Consider the following 21,998-nt stretch of genomic DNA (forward strand, 5'->3'; position numbering starts at 1 on the left):
ATATTGCTGTTTTTTCCTTAATTTTTAGTTATTAACATTTCAAAAATAAATACTACACTCATTTTCAAATCGTATGTACAAAAATAAACTTTAAAAATTCTTTGTAAAAAAAAAAATTGGAAAATTGTATTTCCTTCAAGTATGATTTTTTTCTCCAAAAATAGAAGTTAGAAATACATTTTTCCTTCATGAAATAAGCTGACATTTGTACAGAAAAAATAACATCTAACAAAAGTGTTTTACTTAAGTACATCAATGTGAGAATATGAAATTCGATTGCTGACTTAAATAGATTTTCAAATAAGCTACTTATACTCTTATGAAATAAACTAAGAGAAAAGGCAGTGATAGAGTCAAAAATCGGAATGTTGAAAAGAAAAAAGAGAGCTAACAACGAAACGAAATCAGATCAGACCCTCTATCTGATGCTCAGATGAAGGAGTAATCGGCTTTTCCTTACCTTTAATTCTCCGAGAGGAAGTCTTTGTTGTAACACACGCAATTATTTCTTCTTTGAAAATATGAACTTGTATCCTTCTAAAGATCGCAAGAAATTGGAGGAAGCTCAATAAAAATGTCTTTGGGGACCATAATAATTAACAAAATCATTCAATTACATACCGTACTACATATATATATATATATAGATTGGGAGTAGAAATTAATTCGGTCCGTTTTTTGGTACTCAAAAATGAATTTATTTCAGAACAAAATGAATGAACAGATTACTCAAAGTATTGTCCATCGCTGGCTACTACTTTTTTCCCACCTCTCAGGCAATTTTCGAATTCCATCTCAAAAAAATGTCTCGTCTTTTGAGGCGATCCAAGTTAGGAGCCAATTTCCGATTTCTGCGAAAGAAGTGAACTGGTGACCTGTGAAATCGTGATGCATCCATCGGAACAACCAGTAATCAAAATTAGCAATGTCCAGCGAATACATCGGGTGCGGTAAAATGTCCCACTTGAGAGTTTCTAAATAATTTTTTACGACTTTTGAGACATCAGGCCGATCGTTATTATGCAGAAGAATAACTTTGTCATGTCTTTGCTCGTATTCCGGCCGTTTTTCTCTCAATGCATGGCTCAAACGAATCAATTGTGCCAATACCGATCACCAGTAATGGAATCACCAGGTTGTAGCAGCTCATAGTATACAACACTATTCATCATTCACTATTCTTGAAACGTCGAAACCGTCCCCTACATGATTTATCATTTGCAGCATTGTCACCATAAACTTCTACGAGCATTCGATGCGCTTCAGCTGCACTTTTCTTCCAATTAAAGCATAAAACCTCCCGCAGACGCTGCTTTGTTACCGCAAAATTTGACCTATCCAACAAAGTTAAAGAAAACATGGTTTTCGTATGAAACTCAAAGCAATATAAATTGAATATTATGGACAGACGTTTAATATATATATATGGGTCATTCTCACAAAAACAGTCACTTTCATGTCCCCAGTATATTTTATGTTTGTTTTACAGCTTACGAAAAAAAAAAAATTCAGGGAAAGTGTCCTTCAGAATGCAAGCTAACAAAAGAATAAAAATAAAATTATCAATTTTTATTTTTTATTTATTTTAGGTAATTAAAATATACCAATATGTCATTCCCTCACTTGTCCCCACTGCTGATTTAAAAAAAGAAAAAAATTGTTCCTGAAATATAATTTTTTTTGTTGCAAATTCGTGTTTCTTATTTCAGAATACTGAAATATAGAATTCAGAAAATCAATTTTAAATTTAGTTTCTGATAAAAATATTAACACAGCACTATTTTAAACTTTGTCCCCAGTGTTTCGTGTCATTCCCTCACAACAATGTTCTTATGACCTGAAATCTTCTTAGAATAAAAATATTTTAATGAAAACTTCAGAAGTTAACAACTGGCATCATGGAACAAAATTGCAGTATGTTTCCATCTTCAACTTAAAGAATCTTTGCTGTGGAATAAATTTGAATGAATCAAATCAGGTAAAATTTTTTACATTTGTCATTCCCTCATGTCATTTTTTAGAGTAAAATAAAATACAACTTCATCGAGAAAGTGGATAATTATATGTTGCTTTCTTGTATGAATATAATTGTATGTGATTGACTTCAGAAATTAATTAGGTCTAACTGTTATTTTTAAATTTTATTGAATTCGTCATTCCCTCACTAGTGTATAAAGTGAGGGAATGACGCTGAAGTGAGGGAATGATTCAAGATGAGTATATTATTAATTTTTTTTTTTGTTCAATCGTGCCAGCCAATTTTATTTCCCAAACCTGTAAAAACTATTAAATATATAAGACCAAATTATAATAAATATTAGATATACTTAGTACGTTATCATTTTCAAACTTTAGGTAGATGTAACTTAGATAAAAACGTGTATTAAAATAGAATATCATTCCCTCACCATTAGTGTCATTCCCTCACTTTTTAAATAGTGAAAATAATTAATTTACTTATTAATTATTTTTGAAGAATAAATTTAAAAAATAATAAATTTATTTATTAAATTAATTAATTTATTTATTAAATTAATTAATTAATTATTAATTATTATAAATTAATTGTCTAAAAAATTGATTAATTTAAATATTAAGTATAATTTATAGGATATATACTTTCTTTATAATGCCATTACATATTTCTATTAATATAAAAAGCTTCAGAGCTTTTCATTCACTTTACTTTTTTGGGATTTTATGAACTGAAAAATGACAGTTTTCGTGAGAATGATCCATATATTTATATGTATATATATTTATATATATATTAACTTTGGTATGAATTACTTCGATCTTCTGATCATTTCGTCCTTTTAACAAAATTAAAGTACAGTTTCATGTTCAATTAAGTTAAACTGGATTCAAATTATAAACTTTGAGATTTCAAGTATGATGTTCTTTAGTGATATTAATTGTCAAATACTAAACAAGGTGATCTAATTAGATTTTCTTTTATTTAACTTATTTAATTATTATTTGTTCGATGACTGAAAATATTTAAAACTAATTCTCTATAGAAAGTCCAACATGAGCGGTAAAACTAGGGGAGTATAAGACTTTATTGTTTTCAGAGATATAGCAATGCACGTAAAAAATGAATGCAACATTAATTCTAGAAGCACCATTGGGATCAATAAGATATTTTTTTTTCATTTTCCGAAGTTCTTTTTGAGGAACATAGGTTCACATTTTCTTTCCATCTTCTTGAAATGTTTCTAAATAAACCGCATTAAAGTTTCATAGTTTTATGTTGATTAATAAAACACGAAATTGTATATATAAATACCTACAAAAACCATATTAAATACCTAAAAAAACCAAAGGGGGCCATTTTGACCCTCATAAAAAATTTTATGTTTGTAAGTGAATACTGTTTTCGAACTTACAAGCTTTGTAAGAAACATAAATTTGAGATGTTTAAAAAATATGTTAAATTATATGATATTTGTAGCCGCTAGTAGAGGTGTTATTTTGTTACAAATTCATTATAGCGTTTGAAACCATGGTGTTTTTAAAGTTATTTCTCTTATTATCTTGGACATGAAATTGCTGAAAATTTATTGTTATGTAAATCAATGTACTGATGTAAAATACTTATGTAAAACTGATGTAAAATACTTATAATGCTCTAATTAAAAGAAAAACATTTAAAAAACAGACATTATTAGAACAGTAGATCTAAGAAAGACAAAATTTCTTAGTATTTCTAGTTTCGCCTCTTCAACATCTTTTGCGCTGAAAAATGGAACCCTTAATATGTTGGAGCAGAAGAAACATTCTGAACAGTATTCAGTATTTGCAAGTGACAGCACAGGGTAGAAGTGCTGTCACAATAATAGTTTGAAATGTGAGATAGACTAGATGCTAAGGAAATATCCTATAAGATGTGAAACTCGCATGTGTTTTACAATATATGTGATATCGCTGTCTTTATGGCTCAGATAGTTTTCATTAAATTATTTGTCTCCCATTGCGAATTCATTCTTGTGATTGAATAAGAACTACGATTTGGTGTTTGCTAAAATTTCCTTTTTTTATCAACTTACCATTAACTAAAATAGATAAATCTAAAAATACCAACTATTTATAAAATTCTAGAAGTTTCTAAGCTATATTGTTACAATATATGGTTTACATAGGAACAGGGTTGAAAAAAATTAAATTGCTTTTATATGGTTTTCAAATGATTTTTCAAGTTAATGTAATGTTTTTCACATTTATTTACTAGCAAAATGATACAAATTAGTTTTAAATAGAGCTGACACTGATCAATATTATAGTTGGTTAGATTTAATGCAATGCGAATGCAGAGTATGTTACACATTAATAACAGTCTAAAATTGGTAAACTACTATAAAAATAATTGTAAAAAATTATTTGCTCAGATAAGAACTTTTTTTATTCAAAACAATGAGTGAGTGTATTACTGTTAATTATTGTAAGACGGATCTGAAATGATACAGTGCAATAAACAGTACTTAAAAATAAGGCTTTGTTACTTTTTAATTAAATTATTAAGACTTTTTATATGGTATTTAATGGCATAAATGAATAATACAAATATCTTTCCTACATATCAAGGAAAAGCATTCCAATTTAAAATTGTTTAGGAGAGCTTTTTCTTCTTAGTTAGCATATTTTTTTCCGATAATGAAAATCAGGAAAATTAGTTTATATCAGTTATTATATATAATAATAAATATTCATCGGAAATATCTTTTTTCTATGTCATAAATAATTACGAATATCTTGTTACCTATTTGGTATGCCTTTCTTTCAAAATACCCATTGAGATTTTCCAATAGTATTTTTGATTTACTTAAAAAATATCAAATGTTTTAAATTAGTTTAATTGAACTTTTCGGATTGCGAATACCATAAATAAAAGAAATATTACATTCATAATAAAAAAGCAAAATGTAAGCAAAAGCTTAAAAATGCAAAAGCTTAAATGATCAGCAAAAGCTTAAAATTTTATTTAAAATTTTCATTTCAATTATATTTTCGTACTGCAGTTTCAAAGTTTCTAAAAACTTTTATAGTTGTGAGCATGTAAACTACTAACATTTAATTTATCTTCTCTTAATTAGATTGTTTTTGAAGTAATTTGTCTGATGTTTACAGGTACGTCCACCTGTGCATCAAAAAATATCATAGTATAAACCTAATTATTTGCCGTATTACTATATCTCTTCCTTACTAGAATAATTTTCTATTTCTAACAATGTTTATTTTATTTTACTGAGATAGAAATGAATTTACTTTTAATAACAAGCATCTGATTATATTAAATGCATGCATTAATATATAAATTTTAATGGTTTATAAATAAAAATAATTGTAATTTATGTGAAAAATATTTTAATAAACTATTTTAAAATTTGTTACTGAGTTTTAGGTTAAACGAAAATGATTTGTCATTAAAAATTTAAAATGATAATTATAATAATAATTAAAATAATAGCTTTACAGTACTTTCTGTGAGAATTCTATTTTGCTTAGTTTCATATAAATTTCTTGTTGTTTCCTGTTAATTTTCTGTTTTAATGTTTCAAAGCGTGTGTTTATTTGTTTTAAAATTTAATTTATTGCCAAAAATATTGGAGAAATGTTCAGTTTTTTTTAAATATATTGGTAATATAATTAAATTTTAATTTTAATTAATCTGTAATAATAATTAATTTTAAGCATTAAAGTTATTGGTCAACAAAATTTTACTATTCTATCGAATTTGTTTTCAACAATTTTAGAAAATCAATAACTATTTTTTGGGAAAAGAAGTTCAGTGGCAGAATCAGTTTTGGCATTTATAAAGAAAATTGCGAGATTCCGAAAGGGATTTTAATTTATGATCTTTCAATAAAATATTTTGTAGTTTTGTCTCTTTTGCTCTTTTTTAATAGAGTTTTAGGTAAATTTTTAATAAAAATGAATGAGTACTTTATTCCATTGCAGTACATTTGCGTTGCAGTACATTACATTTACACACAAAATCACTTTCATCTTTGTCTAATTTATAAGCTTCCTTTATATTTATGTAAAATTAGGAAAAAACCATTTTATTTTCAAATTGAAATTGGAGATCCATTGGATAAATGAATAATTTAGATAAAATGTGTATTTTAGATACAAAAAAATTGATTTTAGAGAATACTTTTTATTACATAAAGTTGGGTAATAGTTTTTCTAATATTTTATTTATTTATTTTTTCTAGCAGCTGAAAAACTTGATTCCGTTGATATGTAAGTATTAATCGTCACTTGAGTTTTAGTGCAATACTTATTTATTTGAAGTTTAATCTTCAATTTTTTGTGGAATTCTGAGAAAGAGCTCTTAAGTTGTTTTGTAGATGTAGCGAAATTTGTATTGTGATTGATAATCATTATCTTTTAAAGTATGTATATTAACGTAAATGTAAGATAAACCTTTTAGAGAGCACTTTTTATAGTGCTCGTTATTTTTAAAAGGAACATAACATTATTTTTTTTTTATTTTCTTCTTTAAAAAAAAATTGGGGATTGTAGGGTATTTTTCTGCAATGAGGTGCAGGAAAGGTTTGAAATATTTCCGATTTCATAGCATTAAAATTATCAATAGTTATTTACCATTACAGTAAGACTCAAATTGAAAAATATGGTTAATTAAGTAAATTTTACATAATTTAAATGACTCAAGTACAAAGCACAAGAAGTACATGAATTATACAATTAGTATTTTTATGAAATTAAGCACAACAATTTTCAAAATCCACTAACTAATAACGCTCTAACTAATGATCCTAAAAATTATAATGCTGCATTTCAGCAGGCAATACACGACAACATGTTGCCCGCACTGTCCTGATCTTTCTTGACACAGAACATGTTTGCCTGTAGACCTGACCAGCACGTTCTCCTGTTCTCTCACCAATTGAAAACGTCTGGTCAATAGTTACCGAACGACTGGCACCTACGCTCGAGGAATTGTGACATACTGTTGAAGCTGTATGGAATGCTATACCCGTCCATGATATCCAATCTCTGTTCGACTCGATGTCCAGGAGAATAATAGCTACACTATCTACCAATAAGTATTTGGACACGTGTGATTGAAAAGGAAAGCAAACTTTATTCATAATCAATAGTTGGTAGAGCCACCAAGAGAGGCAATTGCATCGTGAACCCTCCGGGAAATACTTTCCACAAGTCCTTGTGTGACGGCTAGTGATATTTTTGTTCCACTCGGCATGGAGAAGACATGTAAGTTCCTTCACCGATTTTGGAAGGGTAGTACACCTCTTAATTCGGCGATCCAACTCGTCCCTGAGGTTCATGATAGGGCTCAGGTCTGGGCTCAGGGCAGGCCAGTTCATTCGTTTAACCCCATTGGCACCAAGCCAAGCCTTGGTGACCCTCGCAACATGACAGCTGGCATTGTCGTCCTGGAAGTAACAAGGGTCCGTAAGGGGGGGGGGAAGTAACCGTAAAACTGCCACAACGCAGGAAGCACATTGTCATCCAAAATAGTGCAGTAGGCATCTTGCATGGGAATAATGCCGATGTTTTTCCCTACACGATATATATCGGCGGGAGGCTTGACGTATTTCAGGACCGCAGATATAGTCATTTGCATAAGTGTCCAAATACTTATTGGTAGATAGTGTATTATTGCTGACAGTGGAAGCTGCTCTGAGTACTGATTCCTTAGGATCTATACATCCAAATATCCTGAAAAGTTAATCACTTGTTCTTCCAACTATAATGTATGTGTCCAATAAATATCATTCCGTTATTCGCATTCCTTCCAGGTGTAGTAATTTAAATGGCTAGTAGTGTATTTACGTACGATTTTCATATTTGCATATTAATTGATCGTTATGTTGAAATGCATCATTTCATAGATTTCTCAAAGATTCTAGTTCATCAAAATCAAAAAAATATATATTTTTCAATGCAACAAAACTATCTAGTCAAGATGGCAGTAATTACCTATCACATCCCTACCTAAAAGAACGATAGTTGCTGCATGGATAAAAAGTATATAAGTACAAGCTGGGTAATTCCATAGATACGGATGCAACAATTGCATAATTTAAATAAGTATTACTAAAAAAAGAAAGCAGTTCTGAGATTTTTTGTTTTGTTTAAATAACTGTTGGTGTTACCCATATTTATTCCATACCGTTCCTAGATAAAAATGTTTTCTAAAAGTTAAGAAAACTGCTGTTATGGAAGCAGCCTGGCTTTTTCTAACTAAGTTACGTGCATTTATAGTCTACAGATGCTACTTCCACTGAGATGGAATTGCTCCGCTGTAATATCAAAGTCATGTAATTTTATAAGTGGAAAAAAATCAGTAGCAGAATGTAAAATATCCAAGCTGAAAACGGAAAACATAAGTTTCTGAAACGGAAAAATCCGTACTGAAAATGGAAAACAACAGTTTATAAAACGGAAAATATCCATCATAAAAAGGGAAAACATTATTTCATAAAATGGAAAATACCCTTAATAAAAATCGGAAAACATCACTTCTGTGAAATAGCGGGAAAACGTTGGCAACTCTGCTGCCAGAGTAGTTTTCATTTTTTGAATTAATTTCAAAATACAGTTCGTGTAATCATTTGTTCATAATTTGTAATAATGTATTGCACTAAAATAGAATAATTTTATTCATAAATACCCAATAAAAATCCATCTTTGCTCCATTGAACAAGACCAGCTCGGTTTCCAACATGGCAATGAAGTTCTGCCGTTCTTCCTGCTACAACAGATGTATCATGAGGTTTTACTCGAAAATATTGTTGACATAAAATCACTGGAAAAAAAAATACCAATGAATGTATTTGGTAAAAATCGGTTTTATATTATACAAGTACGTTGATATAGTGTTAAAAATTTTGAGGCATATTGAACAGTATATGTGGTTCAAATATGCAGCAACCATTAATAATCAACCAAGTTCAACACATTATTGTATTTCTTGCATTTTATTACATAATAAGATCGGTTTAACTTGAGACCATTAATAATCAACCAAGTTTAGCGCATTATTGTATTTCTCGTATTTTATTACAGAATAAGATCGGTTTAACTTGAGAGAAATCATGGTTATATTTAGCATTAAAATTTGGTTATAGAAAATTAAACCTATATCAATAAATAGCATTTAACAAGTCGCAGCAAGACTTATATAATATGGTTCAGCATCGAACCGATTTACTGTGAGCGTTTCAAGTTCAGGGGGGTTGACTCAGAATGGAAGCTGTATCGAACAGATTTTTTTATGTCTCTGTAATCTGTATACTATATAACTTAATTTGTGTTTACATAAACCTAAGCCTGTGTTACGCAGAGAGCGGAAATGCATTAGAAAGCAAATATTTCTCATAGGACGTAAATTTTGCGAAGTTGTGCATTGTTCCAAACTTTTTTGCGAAAAATATAAAGGGTGTAGGCTATACCAATTAAATTAATTATTCTACATATGCTATAATGTTTTTATTTATAAAGCACTCTCATGTCATTTTCTTGGCTTACAGTAAGCGATATTAGATGCATAAATTTGAATAATATCATTAACAAAATAGACAGAAAAACGTGGAAAGGAAACATTATTCAAAGCTTAGTCTGTTGTGCGAAATTAAGAATACGAGTTCACAAGATAATTTCATTATTGATAAATAGTTATTTATATATCGATTAGTTGATACTATGTATTTCCTCTCTTTAATATAGAGTGCATAATTAGCTGAATACTTATTTATATTTTTTTAAGAAATTAAGATACAATTTAATATGCGATTATATGGTAAAATGTCTAATAATTAGTCATGACATAAAGTTTCCTTTCTAAGCTTTACCTTATCAAATTATATGGAAGTGTTTAAATACGTTACTGAGCTAGAAAAATGAAATATATTATTCACTAGAATTTTGCCAATTAGTACTTTACCCTTTTTGTTTCTGTCTAAGACAAAGATGTTGATCGGCTGATTTTGCCTCGGTAAGATTTTAAATATAAAATATTGCTTTATTTGATCTGAAAGTTTACTGTGATTACACGATAACGGCATATAAGAATAATAAGTAGAATAATATTGCGATAATTTATTTTTTGTTGAATTTTTATCATGGTCAAATTTACTTTGATCGATAATTATAATAATAATTACGTTTCCAAGACCATTATCTCTAAACTACTGCATTTAAGAAGTTAATTAGAGTTAGAGAAACTTTTTATTTGTACTCAAATAACTGTACAGTAATCCCTAAATTAAAAAGATTTTAGTCATAATAAATGTTTTTTTACAAATCGGTTTTTGTTTGGATAAATTTATGTAAAAGGTTAATATTTTTAGAACATATTTTACTGAAACTTGCAGACAATCTAAAGCAAATTTTTACAAATCAATGAAGCATACATATTTATATTACAGATATAATATTGATATGAAAATATTTGTCTAAAGAACTATTAGTGAATAAAGGAAAGTTTTAATGATTTTTTTAGCCCCAAGCTTTGTTTTGTTTATAAATGACATTGATAAAAGCACACTATTGTGCAGAAAAGTATACAGAATTTACCGTGAATTTGTTTAGTGGTTTACATTTAAAGATTTAAAACTTTTTAAACCCAGCAATGTAATGCATTCATATAAAATATAAGATGAATTATTTCTAATCAGTTTAATGTATTAAATGCAGAATAAATGTTTGCTACTGATATTCATGTTTTTTTTGTATTTTTGCATAAATATGAAAAATAACACACATTTTATCTCGGTTTCATGCAAAATTCCAGATTGAAACAAAGCTTACGTCTTCCGATGTATGCTTGTGCTTTCGTAAATTTAAATTTAATATGCCAGGTTTTAGATTCTGCCAAATGGCAATCATTGAAAGGGTTTTAGGTTACGCAAATATTTATATTGTTTACTTTTCACCAAGCATTGAATTTTAACGATAAATACATTTCAGTAATGAAATTCATCTTTATTTGAATTTTTAGAACATTTTTCTCCCTTGGAGTGAAAGTTAAGCTTTTTTCCTCTTTATGTGAATCCAAGAAAGATCAAATAAATTCATATATTAAATTATACTGAATTCATCTTTTCAAACTATTGAGTTTCTAAATTATTTCCATATTTAGCAATGGGTTTTGCAACAAAAAGAAATACAGAAATCAAAATAATATTATTCTGAATAAAATAAAGTATTTTTTCAAATTCAATTTCATAAGAAAAAACAATTTGTCAAATAACATTACCTGTTTTACATATTTTCAAATTTTTGATTCGCAAATTTACTCTAAACGCACAATAAGGAATTCAACATTTTGTAAATTAAATTGATTACTTTAAAAATAAATTAGAAGCGAATACTACGTGTTGTAAATAAAAATGGTAATTCTACGAGCATAAATGTTTTATTTTCTTAAACTTGTGTTAACATTTATTGCTGAAATAACTCTAATAATGTTGAAATAAAAATATAAATGATACTAAGCTTTAATCCCTTGAAACAATCATATACAAAAAACTGTAAGCTAATGCTTAAAAAGTATAATTATTTTAATCTAAATTTTATTATTAAAATTACGTGAAATTTTGCATGCTTAAATTTCGCAGATTTATCTCATTAAAAAATATTCCAAGATTTAACTAAGCATTTTTTTTTGTAAAAAAAAAACATATATTTTCCAATTCTCCTAAATAAAAAACTTGCAAGGTTTCAGTAAAAAATTAATTTTTTTAAATATAATAGTTGAATATTTTTTCAAGCAGAATTTCAAACTTTTGTTAAATCATGAATTACTGCTTCACTTAAGATTTTTGTTGAAAATTAAATGTTTTCCTATTATCTTGACCAGAGAAAATCCTCGTAAAGGGCGAAGAAATCTAATAACAATTAACTCATTAACTTATATGAGATAAAAATAATGTTTTTTTTCTTTTAATATAAATTACTAAATTAATTGATATTAGGTTTAAGTAGAGTCATTAAGTCAAAATTGTTAAAAAATATTTATTTAATACGCTAAATAACCAGCTGAATAGTCAAAAGCAAGAGAGAAATGAAGCTGAATGCAAACGAAAATTTCTACAAATTGTTAAAAAAAATCCCAACTTTTCAAAAACACCTCATTTTAGCTATTAAAGTAACAAATATAAAAGGCAGTATAATAATCTGGTGAAATATTTTTAGTCAATTAAAAACTAAATGGAAAGAACTATAAAAGTAATATGGTGTTTCTTAGATCTTTTTTCATCAATATTTCGCTCATAGGCTGCAGTAGTGGCACAACTCAAAAAACAAACTTTTTGGACTAAGAACATGTGTAAATAGAAAAATATACATTCTTTTCAGCAGCTATACTAACACACTCATAATCCAACTTGAACATATATATATATATATATATATATATATATATATATATATATATATATATATATATATATATATATATATATATATATATATATATATATATATATATATATATATATAGAGAGAGAGAGAGAGAGAGAGAGAGAGAGATATATTGTTAACAATAATCTGTTATTGAAAAGAAAATGAATGGCCACTAAGCGATAGGCAGTAGTAATTATGTGCATACTCAGATGATTTTGTAACAGGGAGCGTGAGATTGTGCTCCAAGTGAGTAAGCGTGAGGTTGTGCTCCAAGTGAGTATGATGGGCAGAATGATGTAACACCTTAATTTTTGTAAATATAGTTCTTGTAAATAAATTATAAATATGTTATAATTATCAAACTCTTACTTCCTGCCCCCCCCCACCGGAGCTACTCGACAGCTGACGTAACGGTATAGCCAACAATTCAGAACCGGGATTACCCGCGACGCTATCGGAATGCAGGTTGGCGAAGTTTAATTATTTTGTTTTTAGTATTCAAATGTATATTAACTTATTAAGAAACGTATGATTAAGTAGTAAACGAGTTTAAGAATTATATATATAAGTATAAAGTATTTTCTTAATTTCGTTTCTAATAAAGTAATTTTTTTTGCTATTGAAGTAATTTCATTTTCAAAGAAACAATCAGTTTTTTGTTAGGGGAAAGCACTAAAGTTTCGTTATTGATGAGGTATTTTTATGCGTAAAGTATTTAAGTATTTTTAATTCATGAAGTATGGCTTTTTGGACTTTTATCAGATATAATATGTTCCCACATGCTTTGACAAAGATTCTAGCATAGAATCAGATTTTTTTAATATTCCATAATCATCCACATTTAACACTTTCAATTTGAATAAATTTTTTTGACTATTAATTTAAATGAATAGTATTTTATTAAAAAACGCTTAAAAACAGCTAATTTAAGTGGAATGTGTATATAACACATTCAAAATAAAAGTATTTTCAAAATAAAAGCAACAAGGTATATCTACTTACTAAAAAGTAAAACAGCGTCGTCTTCAGAAATACCGCTGTGAACTAAAAGTTGTTTTAATTCTTCTTAATTAAAAATATTAAATGACATATTCTCCAAAAAAAAAATTAAACGTAAAATAAAAGCGAAGACGTAATCTATTTAGATCACAGAACATAACAATTTTATTTAGATTTATTATCGTTTGCTTTTTAAAATAAAACGATGGAAATTACATCTTAACGCTCGCACGCAATTAAATAATAAATAAATCACTCAAGTTTGAGCTAAAAGCACTCAAATATTGCTTAATAAATACCACTCAAGTTTGAGTTAACGCAAAGCAAGAATTTCGCTCAAATAAGAATGTATTTCACTCAAGTTGAGTTAAAAAATTTTAACTTTTTTTTGAGTAGGGGAAATAACTCTTTCATTTTAAGAGAGTAAGGATCTTGAGGAAGTGAGTGAAAAAGCGATTCAGAAAATAGAGGAAAAGCAGAAAAAGATGAAATTATATTGTGACAAAAAAAGATGTACAACTATCAACTACGTTGAAAGGGAAATAGTGGTCATGAAGAATACACCTCAAGCTACAGGTCAAAATTTGAAAACTCTGCCAAAATACAGGTGATAATTTTATTTTATAATTTTTTAACCGTCGTTGAACAGTCGACCCAATTTTTGGGTATACGACTACTAACGTTCAACTCCGTAGCCTTGTAGTTTTGAACTCAATCCGGAAGACAATTGAACTTCTAGATCGAGTATTAGGAGAAATTTGCCTTCGTGGAGGACTTTTTGATGGAGCTAACCTGCATTTGCGTTACATGGAGAGAAAGACCACGAGAACCTCCAACGGTTAGCCTGACGGCAAGGGGACTCTAATCCATGATCCGTCTACCACTGAGGATAATTCACGTCTTCACTGTGGTCGGTGCAAGCCGAGTGTGGAATTCATATCGACTGGGATTCGAACCCGGTTCGCCGCATTGGAAGGCGAACGCTCTATCCCCTGAGCCATCGCGGCTTACAGGTGACCATTGTTAATAACTCAAGTATTATCAGCTGATACCTACAGAGTGATTCAGTTACAAGAAAAGAAAAAGGACATTTTTTCACCACTACTGACCAACTAAGACCCTGGAGAAATCATCCAGGCTCTAGTGATTCCAGTGACACTGAACGAGAATTCTGAACTTATGAACCATTTAACAGAACGTTTATTATACTAATTTGAACTTTAAAAAGAACAATCTGAGCTTTTTACTGTATTTTCCTTCAAATTTAGTGTATAATATATCATTGTGTAATAATAATTTCTTTTCTTGTTTATAAGTAGGTTAGCTAAAGTAAGAAAGTAATTTAATTTCAAAAATTGTGTAAACTGAGAAGTTTACGTAGTTAGAAGAATTGTAAGTATGTTTATTTTCATTTTGTGATATTTTGAAGTAACTCGCATGCATAATTTTTAGTTTATTAATGTCTACTAATATTTTTTGTTTTAATCAGGAGATTAATCGGTCAGTCTGGCCGAATCATAACACTAAGCTGTAATTTTATTTAAATTTAAAAGAAAATGAATGGCCACTAGATGGCAGTGGTATTTATGTGCATGCTCAATTGATTTCGTAACATAGAGCATGAGAGTGCATGCCAAATGAGCCTGATGGGCAGAACGACGGACGTAACAACTTATTTTTTGTAAATATAGTTCTTGTAAATAAATTATAAATATGTTATAATAATCAAACTGTTACTTCCTCCCTCCCCACCCGAGCTACTCGACACCTGACATACCGGTATAGATAACAATATATATATATATATATATATATATATATATATATATATATAAGTTCAAAATGAAGAATAAAACAAAGAAAAATTATAGACATATGAAAAAAAGGGGGGTGGGAAATAATAAGTAAAAAAATAACAAACAACATATTATTTAAAAAAAAAAAAAAAAAAAAAAAAAATATGTGAAATTTTAATTAAAAAACCGGAAAAAAAGCCGGAAAAAAAAAGATATAATCTTTTCTTCACCCCACACGATTATATCCGCAAAACAGAGTGCTTTCTGATATTGTATCAATAAAGCCAAAGCAAAATATATTAATACAATAGTGTGAGGAGCACTCAAAAATTTTTTTATAAAACAACAACATAAAATTAGATCATAAAAAGTAAAAATAACATGTAAAAACAGATAATAAAATAAAATAAAAAGAAAAAACATTAAAAAAGGGGGGACTATAAAGCGAGTAGCAAAATCATAACAACTTACATGGACAGAAATTTTTCAAGAATGATTTAAAAATGTTTTCGCAGAAAGATTGCCAGATTACAAAATATGAAAACAAAAGATGAAAGCAAGAGCGCAAATCAAGTGTAACAAGAGGGTTTTAAAGTGTCGTTCTTGCTGCACTGCTGAAGTGATTTGTTATTCTGAGTTTTGATTTGTTAGTTACCAAGGATGGTCCCGAAATGGATGTGCGCAAGGTAATATTATACTGGATAATTTCAAAAATTGATCATAAATAGTTTTAGAAGATAGATGTTTATTTAAGAAAAAATATAAAATAGAAAAGAGAAACATAAATTGCCTTGCAAATAATTTTAGCCGCGGATTTGCACGATATGGATTAGCACATAGAAAAATTATTTAAATTATCAAAGAAAGAATCTTAATAGATAATTTTAACACGGATTTGCCCGAAATGATACTTATTGTTTTTCTTAACTTTCTTAGTGTTTTCTTGTATTTTTTTTTATTTATTATATATATATATATATATATATTTATATATATATATATATATATATATATATATATATATATATATATTATATATATATATATATATATATATATATATATATATATATATATATATATATATATATATATATATATATATATATATATATATATATATATATATATATATATATTACATTTTAAAATAATTAAAATAATTGTTGCTTTTGGTACCCATTTTAATTAAATTTCAACTTATCTTTTTTTCAATCTTTATCATTCAGCACTCCATTATTTACTTTTAAAAGTTATTTCTTCTCTTTTCTAAGACATTTTCTTTAAATGAAGAATTATTTCTCTTATAAAGAAAAAATTGTTTTTGCACAAAAACTGACTAAATTGCTTTTAACTTTTCCAAGCGAAAAATAAATAATTTAGGATGCAGCAAGAAGAAGTAGAAAAATTAATTGCAAAAAAATGTGTTTAAGAAAATAAATATTAATAAGTTAATATATTAAATAAGAAAAAAAAACATTTGCCTCTTTTAAATTATTCAATTTCATTGACTAATACAAAAAAAATCCATTGTTTCTGCTAAATTATTTTTCTTAAATTTATTTCTGCGATACTTAAATATTTAGCTAGATATGTAAGCAAATTCTAACTTACTAAAAAAAAAGGAATAATGATTTTTTTCTCATTAATATTGATTTAAGGTTTCATTGTGTTTTATAATTCAAAGCATATTTCATTTTTAAAAATATTTCTATTTATTTGTGAAAATTCAGAAGGCAACTCTATTTATTTGTCTTTTAAAAAACGAGAATTATAGGATAATATTTCATTTTATTAAAAACGCGAATACTTTCGCTTCTCCACAGAAGTTTTTGTTCTTCTTAAATTTAATATTGTCTCAGTTATATCAAAATACAATGAAAAAGTTATGTTAATAAAATATTTTAAGTTCAATTGTTATACCTTCCATGATCTAGTCATACAATTTTTATCTTGCCTACTGTAAAACAATGCAATGTTATCCAAATTAGTTGCTGAACAATCCAAAACAATGTGTGTAAGCAAGCACTTTATTTCCAGTTAGAACAGCACAGATTATTCATATTCACTATAAGAACTGTGGTCCAATACCTATCCGAATTTGATGGTGAAATACTCTAAACATTGTAATTTATTTCAAGATAATACCGATTTGACTATTCATTTACAATGTAAAGGTTATGGTTAAATCCAAACAACATTTTGATGAAAGCTTTCATCAAATTTAGATTCATTTACTCCGTTCATTTATTATTTCCGTCAATTTTAGCATATGTTTGGAAACCGTCAAAGGATACCTGAATATTTTTTTAACAATCTAGGTAAAAGTTTATTTTCGCCTAACTCAATATTGAGCCATTCATAGCGACAGAAGTAAACCATTATAAAAAGTATGTTTTCATATGTATAATAAATGTAATAATGCTCTCACAGGAAGAATTACATAAATCTGTAAATTGTATAAAATAATTTAAAATATTTTATTTCTATCAGCTTTGGTTTAGTTAAGTATAGTTCGAATTCATACTAATATTTTATCCATGGTGTGTACATGTTTGATGCATGCATCGTTAGCTAATGATTCTGAATTTATGAAATATCGTTAAAATCAACTTTACTGGCTCTGAAGTGTATCATATCTTACTGAAATTATATTTTTTAGTTACTAAATAACCAAAATGACAAGGCTACGTTACGCCAAGTCGTGAAAAAAGACATTATTCTTCATTTTTACTACGCTAGGAACTATCTTTAGTTCTTGTTGTAGCGCAAAAACTAGATCCAAGAGTCTGATATAGTGTTTTACCAATTTACTGTGATGAAAAGTATGTGTCACCATTTTTTTGTGTTTAAAGAACTCAAAAAGTTATTTACAACATGTACTTTGAAAGGAGTACTTAGGTCTAATCATCAACAATGGACTCAAATATATTTTTGGCTATCACTGTTTTAATGAAGTTTTGAAAAATCACCACTCAAACATTTATGAGACATTTGAAATATTTATTTCATACCATTGTTTAAATATTTTAATAATCATTTATTAAATGTTTTTGAATTATCAAACATCATTGTTGGAATATATCTATGCATTTTTTGCATTTCTAATCTGTGCATTACTATAATTGTTTACACACGCATCAAAATATCTCTGATAATTTGATACATGTTTTCCTTATTCATCATTAAAATGCTTCTGATGAATAAACTTCTTTATACTAATGAGTAATATTTATATTTGACATATCTTTCGGAATTTATCTTTGCTGAAGTAATATTACCATTTTACTGTCCTTATTATCAAATTCATTGCTCAATGGCATTAGACACTTCTTTTGCCAAAATAGATACGCATTAAATGTAAAGCTCAAATCTAAGTTCATTCTGCTCCCTCCAAAAGATAGCCCTACCAAGTGACATAACCTTATATTCAATGAGAAGTAATTCTAAAAGCAAACTTTGAGCCTAACTTCTGTTCAGAGAAACATAGACGTAATTGAGTTTCTCTGGTGGACGCCTAGTAGGGAGTTTCACCATTGTCCTCCATATAGGACAGTATCTAAATCAATTGAAAAACCAGTTTAAGAACACATTTTTCTATTCAGTTTTAAAAGCTTGAGGTTATTAAATTTTGAAATAAATGCATTGTTTTCTTCTTGAAATTATTTAAAATGAAATTTTAATTAGCTTCAAATAAAATAGTAAAAAAAATCTTATTTTCAAAAATCTAAAAAGAAGAAGAAAAAAACGAAAAAACATAAAATTAATCACAAAATGAGTTTACTTAATGATAATCCCTCTAAATTTTTATTTTAGAAGTTAAAAATAATTAGATATAACAATATCCGCTATAAAAGTTCAACAAATTGTAGCTGCCCTCTATATAGGACGATGGTAAAATACGGGTTAAGAAAGTTGTTCTTCATAATAGTTAATTTTTTTTTCCTCCGACCAAATTTTGAAGCACTGTATTTTTGACAAATGTTTTAAGTCATGTTACAGTTTTCGAATTTTTAACTCACCTCAGCATTTCTCTTCTTTAAATAATCTCGTGTTATATGTTTTTTTAACGACAAACACAGCACATTAAGGATTAAATTATATTTTATCACTGAAATAGAATCTCCTTTAAAGCTTAAAAAAGAATGAGAAATGAATTAAAATCTCTTTATACTTTTCTTTTCTGATTTCTCTTAGAAATAATTTAAGAAAACAATTCCATGGTATTATAAGTGCATTTAACAACTTTCCAGTCAACCATATTGCTTCTTTAAAAGAAAAAGTTACATTTCACTGAAAATCTAAGCGAAAACAGTTCCTTTCTTCAAAGAATATATTCGCCTTGGAGATTGTTTTTTAAAGTTCATTAAATATCAATTTGTAAGAAGTATTCCAAAGTCTGAAGAGTTTCGAATGGTCGCAAAGTTAATTTCATTGGACCTAGTCATGGTTTGCAAAAATGAAGAACGTAGAGGAATTGTAAAGCAATGACAGTTAGAATTGCAAATAGCTTTGCATTCTTATTTGGCTTGCAATCGAGATTAAAAAGACTTTTTTTCCCTTTCTATTCCTGTTGGATAAAGACCAACTCTTTCCACTAAAGTTTTCTTTTTTTAGGAATAACACTAAAATGTTATTTGTTTTTCGTTACATACATGACTATTTTTTTATTTTCTGCTATTTGCAAATGTCTGCAATCTGTTCCTTTCCTCGTTTCTTATTTAATCTTGCTAGACATTGCGAAGGTCATTATTTCTCTTCTTCAAGAGTAGTACATTCTTTGATATCTTTAGATGGCATACATATGTAAAGTTCTGTATTTGCATAAAAAAGTAATTTCATATTCGTGTTAAGAGAAAATAAATACGTTTTTGTAAAAGCATGTTTGTTTATTTATTTATTTTTAATGAGATAATCAAATTAACCGTTATAAATTTATAAAATATAATTACATTTTATACGCATCTCTTCTTTCGAGTAAATAACAAATAAAATCTAAACGTGAATATTTAATTTAATGTTTACCAGACTTGAAAGATAGAGTTAAACTAATGTCATTTATATGAAATTTTTTTTTATAATTCTATGTTTGCGCGTTTGATGACCCGACTAAGTGAATTTGTAAATGTTAGTTTATGCAAAGATGTAAAATAAATATCTTTAATATGTTTGCGCTTTACTGAAAATAAAATAAAAATTTGCTAAGTATACAAATCACGGTCTTAGAAGCACGCCGTAAAACAAAAATGTGATTGCTAGTGTAACAAATGAATTGCGCAATAAGTATTCCAGAAATTTGTTTTAAAATTCAATGTTTAGGGCAGCGTTTTTCTTTGGTATTCATTTCTCAAAGTATCCTTCGCCTATAAGCATTGACTTATTTTTGCTGAGGAATTTTTTGGTTTGAAAATACATATTTATTTTATACTCTTCGAAGTAATTATCAAGATATAAGTTATTAAAACCTTTCCTTTTTACCTTAAAAAAGCCAGACAATTTTATTCGTCTCTGATGCTATAATGACTACAAAAGCTTGCTTTAGTTAAGTGTTTTTTTCTCTAACAGAAATTTTAATCTTTGCATTTTAGGAAGAAATGTAGTTAATGAATAAATTCATTACCTGGAATAAAGTTTCTGTATTCTAAATAATACATTTCAATGAATTCTTGAATAGTTGTGAATTTTGCAAGCATTTTTATAATAATAACGTGTTCATATTTGATTCAGAACTTTAATGAGAAATTGTTGGAAATTTACACTTGAAAATGTTTTTTATTTTTGCGCTTATAAATACTGAAAATAGAGGCCATAGTTTTTGCTAAAATTTATATATTTCAAAATGTATAGCTCCACAACAAGAACAAAGTAGAAAGGCACTATTTTTATATTTATTATTTTTCAATCTAAAGTACAAAGTGCATTAAAAGGTCAGATTTACTTGTTAGAGACACCTTCCTTGTCAGACCATGATTGAAAAATACATACTGTAAAGAGGTGTCTTAAGATCTTGGGTTTACACCAGTGACTCAAACTGCTTTTCAAGATTCCATAAAGCACTTCGGTTTTTGTTAGCATACTAACAAAACAAAGAAAATGTTCTAATTCAATTTTGTAAACATACATAAATAATTGGAACTAACGAGCAAGAGCTAAATAAATAGAAACCAAAAAAAAAAAAAAAACTTTCATTAGCCAAAATTTTTCTTGAACAGTCAAATCAGGAATCGAAGGAATAAAATACACATCGAACCATTATTCAGATCATGGTTGCTGTCATTAGTTAGTTAGAAAGAAAAAAATATATGATTTAAAAATTTTGCGTTGACTCTCCTAGACCAAAATGAAAAGCCCTCTGTCCCCAAAAATAAATTAGACTTTGCATACTATGCTGGTAATGAGCAGTTTTTAACTTCTAATTAGAAGTAGATAATGGCAAGCTCAGTTACATCCTAGTAATAAAGAGAAAATCGCTTTTACCACTTTTCATGGTTATTAGTTTCGTGTAAAAGTTTACCCTTTGAATTGTGCATGCATGCCGGCAAATTTTGTATCTTAGTTTGAGATTTATATGCTTGCTACATAATTTGGTATAACATAACATGTATACATAAATTGGTAAATGCCAGGTGTAATAAATCTGGTTCTGTCTTTAAAATCTTATATGGTGGTTCTGTCTTTAAAGTTATAGTCTTTCCAGTATTCAATTTATTTACTTATTTATTCATTTATAATAAACAGAAAATAAGGAAAGTATTAAAAGGCAGTCATATCTGAAAATCATTCTAAAATCAACAATGGTATATC

General features: G+C 27.7%; 1 protein-coding gene across 1 annotated transcript in view; it reads right to left on the bottom strand.

Annotated features, from left to right (window-relative positions):
* The window catches only part of LOC107452704 (adhesion molecule nephrin-like), a 435,364-nt gene that overhangs the window by 265,307 nt on the left and 148,059 nt on the right, over positions 1–21,998 (bottom strand). Inside the window, exon 2 of the mRNA XM_071188109.1 lies at positions 8,666–8,800. Coding sequence (XP_071044210.1) covers positions 8,666–8,800 — 135 coding nt within the window. The remainder of the gene's footprint in view (positions 1–8,665; positions 8,801–21,998) is intronic.

Source organism: Parasteatoda tepidariorum, chromosome 12 (assembly GCF_982258835.1).
Source record: "Parasteatoda tepidariorum strain Cologne lab strain chromosome 12, Ptep-v5.0, whole genome shotgun sequence".
NCBI lineage: Eukaryota > Metazoa > Arthropoda > Arachnida > Araneae > Theridiidae > Parasteatoda > Parasteatoda tepidariorum.